At 31.2% G+C, this 8,158-nt stretch overlaps 1 protein-coding gene across 2 annotated transcripts in view; it reads right to left on the bottom strand.

Annotated features, from left to right (window-relative positions):
- The window catches only part of PCDH11X (protocadherin 11 X-linked), a 685,545-nt gene that overhangs the window by 635,184 nt on the left and 42,203 nt on the right, over positions 1-8,158 (bottom strand). For both annotated transcript variants that reach the window (XM_059911038.1, XM_059911039.1), the window contains exon 2: positions 509-1,092. In XM_059911038.1, the coding sequence (XP_059767021.1) occupies positions 509-1,048 (540 nt within the window). In that variant the 5' untranslated portion in view covers positions 1,049-1,092. The remainder of the gene's footprint in view (positions 1-508; positions 1,093-8,158) is intronic.

The following is an 8,158-nucleotide window of genomic DNA, read 5'->3' as shown; positions in this document are numbered from 1 at the left end:
CTACTATATCCGTGTAGAAATGCTAGTAATAAAAATGTTCTATTCACCCCTAAAATAAATTTATTTGGCTTCTTTTCAAAGGACAAGATAAAGCTTTCTGTCTAAAATAATCACTTAGAAAACCTGATAGGTTTGTGGATTCATTCTTGTTGTTTAGATTTGCTTGTTTAGGCCAAGTTTGAGGCAAAGTCATGACTAGACAGATTAAAAGTAAGATATTGTGTAGGTTATTGATTTGTAAGCAGCAAGGCTGAACTCCTTGTCTGACTGCTATAATAGATTGTTAGTGGAAACACAAACTGCTTGAAAATGAATATACATAAAATGAAGATTCATAAACTCCATGCAATTGCAAAAATTGCATTGATAAATTTTCTCTGCTATGCTTTACTTAAACTTTGTAAAATTGTGGTGATGGCTTACTCAAAATTTGAAGTACACTAAGATCCTTTTTTTTTCTTCCCTTTAAAAAATGAGCTATCTTTAACGAAGCATTTTTAAAACGCACCTTAATTAGTTGGTAGTTTTGAACTCCGTTTATTCCTATGTCAGGATCAATGGCTGCTGGGAGAGCATATCGAGAGTTTATAGCTGAGTTCTCTGGAATTGATATGTTGATAACCGTTGCAGGGAATAATGGTGCATTATCATTTATGTCTTCTATCAGAAAACGTATTTTAACCAGTCTAAATATTTCATCTGGCAGAACGGCAACCTCCACCTCATAAAAGCAACGGGTGTCCACTAAGACACCAGCACATAATTTCTCACGATCAATGCGAGCTCCAGTAGTGAAGATCTCACCAGTACCCTCTTCAATTCGAATCAGTGGCACATCTCCGGTCTTGTACACTAACTTGAACTGCATAGGAGTTGTTAAGGACTTGTCTGGAATTAGCGACAAGTTGAGGTCTTTCAGCAAGTCGCCTATCAGGACGTTTTCTGGCATTTCTTCCCGGATGGTGTAGTTCTTCTCCTGGGCGCCAGACTGAAACACGACGCATGCTAACAGGACCGCAAATATATACGTCCCGGACAACAAGTCCATACCAGGCAGGATTGCACTAGTTTTTTGTATCAGTCCACAGAGAACTGCCAAAGAGAAAAGAAGAGAAGAAAAGAAAGAGAAGAGAAAGAGGAAGAGGAAGAAGAAGAAGCAATTATTAAAGCCAAGCATTAATGTATGTTAACTAAATGCTCAGTTTTAAATTAAAATCACTAAATGAAATAAACAACAAGGTCCTACTGTATAGCACAGGGAACTATATTCAGTATCCTGTAATAGATCGTAATGGAAAATAATATGAAAGACAAACATATATATATATGTAACCAAACCACTTTGCTGTACAGCAGAAATTAACACATTGTAAATCAACTATACTTCAATAAAATAAAAAATTGCCAAAATCATTAAATGAAAATACTAGCACGATAAACACTGTTAAATAAACTAATGACAGATTTGTTTTGAATCTAATATTATGCATTTTTACATCAAGATGAAAGGTAAATTAAGCAAGATACCTTGAGTAATTATGAGACCCAGAATATTTATAAAGGTGTTCACCATTGATAAGATATATAAAAGATAATATTATAACAAGATAGTTAAAAGTAATAAAAATAATTTAAAACATTTAATTCAATAGTTAAGGAAAAGTAAAGGGATATGTGTTACTAATTACAAAAATATAATCATTTACTCTTTGTTACAATGTGGTTTTCAAATGCAATTCTTCTATGTGTCACGAATGTTTTATACAATATTCTGTGTGTTCAGCTCTGGGCCTCAAAATGTAAATATCGATCTAGGTTAGGAAGTTTGGATTAAAAAGAAAAGTCCTTTCAGAGAAGAGAGGGTTTAATATGGCAAATGCCTAAACATGGGAAGAACAATCATGTGAAAGAGGATTAAAATTGTTTTTCTTTGGATGAGAGGAACAAGAATAGGTATAAAATTACAGGGAGGCAACTTTCAGATCAACTTAAACAACTGCCTATTAAAGCATTCTGGAAAAAAATGGTTTTCAGGAGAGATTGAATTCCATATATTTGGAGGTACTGATACAGAAGCTGTATCACCAGTTTAGATCTACATATTTATGATTTGTTAGACAATATCCAAACATTCAATGAGAGAACTGGAGTGAAAGACATCCCAACTCTGAGAGTTTGTTTATAGATTGCATAAAGTAGTCCATGTGAAAATGGGTTTTCACATCTACAGACTGACATAAGAATTACCCAACTACATGAAACAGCTTGACTAGGGCTTAAAAATAAGAAAGGCATTTTAAAAGACTTTATCAAGTTAAAACAGAGAGTCAAAAAACAAACAATATCTCTGGCTGCTTTCCCCCTCCTTGCTTATTATTTTTCATTCACTGAAATCTGCCACTTTATTTCAGTTCTCTAGTTCTTCTGAAAAAATTCAACAAGGAATTTTTATTTCTTTATAAATTGCAAATTTGTCTTCAGTTTCCTTTATTAATTCTCAATTCCTATTCTCAATTTGATTTGTTGGATACAGTCTCAATTTGGTATATTAAATATCTTTTAATATCTAGTATCATGCAACATTTTAATATGCTTCTGGATGTTATTTGTAGGTAATATGTTATATAAACACAAAGTGAAATTTGTGTTACACTGCTCTAAACCCTATCAGATATTATATTTTTATAATTAAGTAGGGATTAATGCAGCTCTCAATTCATTCTGAAGTTTTAAAGAATTAGCTGACAGATGGTCATTTAAAAATCCATTATGGAAAACTATTAATGCACATAGGTATCTAACTAAGGAAGTTCTCAATTTTTATTGGTAATTGATAACCAATTAAAATTTACAAAAATTTTAGTCATAGTTCTAAAAACAGGAGGACTCATGAAATGATATAAATAACTTGCTATGGATATTATGATCTGATTACGCCAGACAATGTATTACATTAAATAATTTTAGAAAATATGCATATTGACAGGCCTGAAGACACAAAAGTGGGGAAAAAGAAACCTTCCTATTTGCAATCAGTAACAGAACAAAAACATTTGTTGCAACAATTGAGATAGCTTGGGCCACAAATAGAACCAAGAAATGAGCTAAATAGACTTGAAGCATCTCATTTTATAAATTCTTATCACAGAATTTAAAAATTATATATTATGGGTCCAACCACTTTTCTATGTTGAGAGGTTGGCGTCATTTATAAAAAAATTTTAAGTATAATAGTGAGTAATGCTGATGCTGAAGACATTTTCTATCCTAGTAAACAACACAAAAAGACTATTATTGCCTGTGGTATTTTTAGCATCATTTGCTCAATGGTGAGCATTGGGATTACCTAATATAGTAACCTTTTCAAGACTCATTCTCTTGTGAATTATTCGCCTTATACTCCTCTATGAATGTGAGAATAAAAATACCTCATTTTTACTTACTATGAGTTAATATGCATACATATATGTGTGTCCTATTGTGAATCTAGAACATCTAAAAAAAACTGAGTGTCTATGTGTGTGATTTTATAAATACCATGCAAACATAAGCAAAAATAAAAATGGGGCACTTACAATTAGAATTAAAACTACCACTCTATTCTTATCTTACCCTTAGGTATTACACGTTATTACAACTGGCAGAAGAATACTACAGACCATTTTTTAAAACAGTGTGTGCATGTTGCAATATCTCTACACAAGAGAAAGGATTAAGAAAGTGACCTAATTCTAAGCAGTCCCCCTCTCCCAATCCATTCTAAATGTGTTCTACTCTACCTTTAATAATAACATCAAATAAAATATTTTAAAATATGTTTCATCACTTGAAATTCTTTCAGAGGTTTTGAAAACCAGGAAAAAAAATTGCAAAAAAGGACAATTCAATTTCTAAAACTTAGGCAAATATACATATTGCAGACCTAGAAGGACTATTTACTGTCTAGTTAGTAATTAGTTTCATGAAAGGGTAGTCACGTATTCAACAAATATTTATTAAGCAATTTGTGTAAGCAATTTGTTGTAGGCACTGAGAATAAATCAGTGAACAAAACAGGCAAAAACCTCTGCCCTCACAGAGTTTATAATTGATAACAAAATTATTCCAGAATATCTTTAGTTCAGTGTTAAACAAATGTATAACAAAGTCAACTCTGCCTCTATCAGGATGTAAACATGCATGATAAAATAACCTCAATCTCCAGATTCTGATTCCAACCCTTGCAGTTACCACTTGAAAATGTATTGTTATGTTTAAAATTTAAAAGATTTTCTTTAAAATGCTGAGTTTAATTATTTGAATGACCAATACAGAAATTAGGATATAAAGAGTCACTGCTTAGTCTTATGGAAGCATGATGAATTTAACTCAGATATGCAGGGAAAGTATTCCTATGGACATATCTTACTTAGCTCTAATTTTCTCTCTCCCATGAACAAACTATAAGATAACTTTAAATTTCTTTACCATTCTCCCACATCCCACTGCTACTATAGTCTATGGTTAGTTTGGAAATTGATAAGAAAGGTACAATGAAAGAAGATGCAGAGAATTAAAATTTTCTACAAGTTTCAGTAGTGCCAGTGTTATTTAAGTGATGTTTTTACAGGCAATATATAGTGATTGTGTAGGGAACAGTCATAGTTAGAAGGACAGAATCATGACAATCAGAGGAAACAAAAGCAGAAACAAAATAAGTAATTCTGAAATTTTAAGATATGAAAAGCAAAAATGCAAGTTCGTTTTATAGTCTCTGAGCAATTTAGTTCTAAAAAGGTAAGTAAGTAGGGGAATTAAGTCTCTACTATATGCAGTTCTAGAGATTTCAAACCATAAAAGTGATATTCAAATGGTTTGTCAGAAGAATTCCAATGCATAATTTCCCTGACATACCTGTTACATTTTCCTTCATTGTAGTGTTGTGTTTAACTTGTAATATACTTAAGGTAATTCTGCATGAATGAGTGGCTTACATGCTACAGTAACAAATTGTTAAAAATAGTACAAATTTAGGTATTATATGAAAATAAGAAATACCTGTATGTTGCCCATGATCCTAAATCCACTTGGCTCTCATCATTCTAATTACTATAATGTCTCGTGAAGTCAAAAATACACAATTAAACAACCATAATGTATTATATAGTTACTTCTACATTCTTGTTCTCACGCACAGTCAAAGCTTCTTTCAAGACTGGGAAAACAATAATGTAGTTCTTCAGTTTGACAGGAAGGAATCTAGAACATTGCACCTGGAGAAAGACAAACTGGAGCAACTGATAAACTCAATCTTTTCAAAGGGATAGACCACAAGTAGAGTCGGGTAAGTGCACTGGCTGCCCTGTTTGACATGACTATTTCCTATGTATTCTGAAACTTGAAATGTCAAAATGAAAGATTTAGTAGGGTACTTTGATTCGATTAAACTGATATTTTTATTAAATTTTATTCCACAAAGGACTCATTTATCATATTTCTTTTTGTACCGGTCTAATTTTCACATTTGGATCTAATCTTCTCCAAGAAGTGGATTCCATCAATGTTCCTTCCTTCTCTAAAATGTTTATGTTTTATTGTTTCATTCTAACACTCCACAACAGGTAGTGCAGTGTTCTCTAACAGGGCTTCAAATCTGTTAATAATCAATGCTCGAATATCACTTATAAGACAGTTTGTGAAGGTTGCTCTTCAATATTAATTTTTCTGGATTTTTGATATGATTTAGGGAGCATTTTAAAAATAGCTTTACAGATTAATCAAGCAAGAGACATATTCCATTTGGCAAAAATATAATGGTCGTTCATCATCATATATCCTTTTATCACCTTGGGGTGAATTTAATCATGATTATTTCAATATCTACTAATTACTTTAATATGTTTGGTCTATAAGTAACATATTATCATAACAAATAGTTCTTAGATTCACTGAGGTTAAAAGTATGATCTCCATCTGGTGTAGCATTTTAATTCCTCTAAGTAATTTCAAATCAGTTATTTCATTTAATCTTTATAACAACTATATGGTTTATATGAATATCATAGGCATTAATTCATATATTAAATATTTATATAAAATAGGCAGTAATTTCACACTCTATAGATCCTCTAGATGACCAGGTTTTAAGATCATGTTTTAAGCAGGTAAATAAATGGGATAAATTTCTGACTTCACTGAGAATTGATTGAATAGTCCATTTCGATTTTTAGATATGTAAGGATAAGTGAATACTTTTATTAATTCCTATTCTCAGGAATTAATTAATTCCTATTCTCAGGAATTAATAAAACAGTGTAGGTCTAACCAGAAAAAAAGTGATGACTTGGTATATTTTTTATTTGTGTCAGCTGCTAATTTATTAAAATCATGATGCAATAAATTCAACAGTTAAAAGCAAATGAGATATACCACCAGAATCTTGGAAGGTGCTGAAAACAAGATCCCAGTTGATAGTCTGAAAAATGAATCAAGGTAAGATATTAATCATCAGAAAATGAATGGTATCTACCAACCTATTGTTCCAAGGAACAAGGAGATGACTTTCATCCTTAATAGCTGCATTCATTCACCCAGGGAGACAAAGAAGATTTTCTGGGTAAGATGACTTCGGGGTGACATAAATCCTCAATCAATGGCTACACATCATAGACCACCAAGCAAAAATGACACAGCAACTTCTTAAAAACCAATCTTGCTACTTGGTTAATCAACTGCCTAATAGCAAGTGCCTCAGCCTAAAGCTTCAGCAAAAATCCCTTCTCCTTTTAATTCTTATTCTTTTACACATATTTTAATATCCTTTCTGTGATTTTCATTTTCTGTCACCTCAAAACTCAAACTGGATGACAAGTTAAAAGTGACAACATAAATGAATCAATGGGTAGAAAAACATTTGAACCATAAATGGGACATACACAGGCCACATTTTGATATATTTAATTTGGGGCAGAACAATAATTACACAGAATTCTGGCTTTAAAAACTGAATTAGCATTTATGAATTAAACACTACTTGTCAGTTCTTAATTTGTACAATAAATTCATATTCTGGGGTCAGCCCCATTTTCATGAAGGAATTGTTTCTATAACAAATACAATTCAAATGCATTTACAAATAGCTCACACAAAGACAAATTATAAATGTTAGTATTTCTACTATTTTTACTTTCTCTTCTAAGTTAACACATAAAGAAATGTCTTGTTGATTTAGCAATATCCCTCAAACCTGTAGTGAGTTAATATTTCAACTTTGTCTTACCTCATTTTTAATTCCAAATATAAATATAATACTAATCATTCAAACTTCAATTTGGGCATTCAAAAACACCTTGCTAAATTTGAGGAATCCTAATTTTAGAGAAGGTCTGTTGGGTCCTGTTTCAATATTATTAGTATATTTGAAAGTGTACAAAATGGTCAGTTATAAATTGGATGCTTTTATATGTAAAATCCTACATAATACCTGAAGGTTTAGCTCTTCAAAAATAGAAATTTAGGTATAAAATTCATCTTCCATAAAAATATTCTTTAAATTGAAACAATTGTATAGATCCATAATATTTTATAGTGTCATCCTCTATTCTGATTGCAAGTGAATCATTTCAAATATATAACAAAATTTATTAGTAGTCCTTTATATTTACTTTAGCAGTGTATGGGCACTGTGCCAGACACATAAGTGTTAAGTTATAACATAAGTTAAGAAATGTTTATTGGGTCTTTGGGTTTCTGATTTTTTTGTTTTGAACTCTTTTTTTTTTCAAGATCATATTACTACAAGGACTGCCAAAGATTCTAAGACACAATAGGAAGAATATACAACAACTTGGAGTATTCATTATACCGTGCATTCTGTTTTATTTGAAAAAACCTACATTTTTTTCTAAGAGTATATTTTAAGCACAATCTTCTCCTGCAGGTATTTTCATTACAAATTAAATTGTTCTTAGGCAAGCAGTTTTCCCAACTAGAAGTACATAAAATATTTAAATTAATTAACAAATCCTATACCTTTTCAATGTGTAGATTCCTGTTATTTAAAATTGTTTTTTATCATACTTCCTACTTTGGAGTACCACAAATCTCACTTAGGTTCATAACAGAATTAAAAGTGATTCTTTTCATCATTAGATTTCATTCACTATACTCCATGCTTTCC

Source organism: Balaenoptera ricei, chromosome X (assembly GCF_028023285.1).
Source record: "Balaenoptera ricei isolate mBalRic1 chromosome X, mBalRic1.hap2, whole genome shotgun sequence".
NCBI lineage: Eukaryota > Metazoa > Chordata > Mammalia > Artiodactyla > Balaenopteridae > Balaenoptera > Balaenoptera ricei.
The sequence above is the reverse complement of the archived record's forward strand: the minus strand, read 5'-3'. Positions and strand labels throughout refer to the sequence as shown.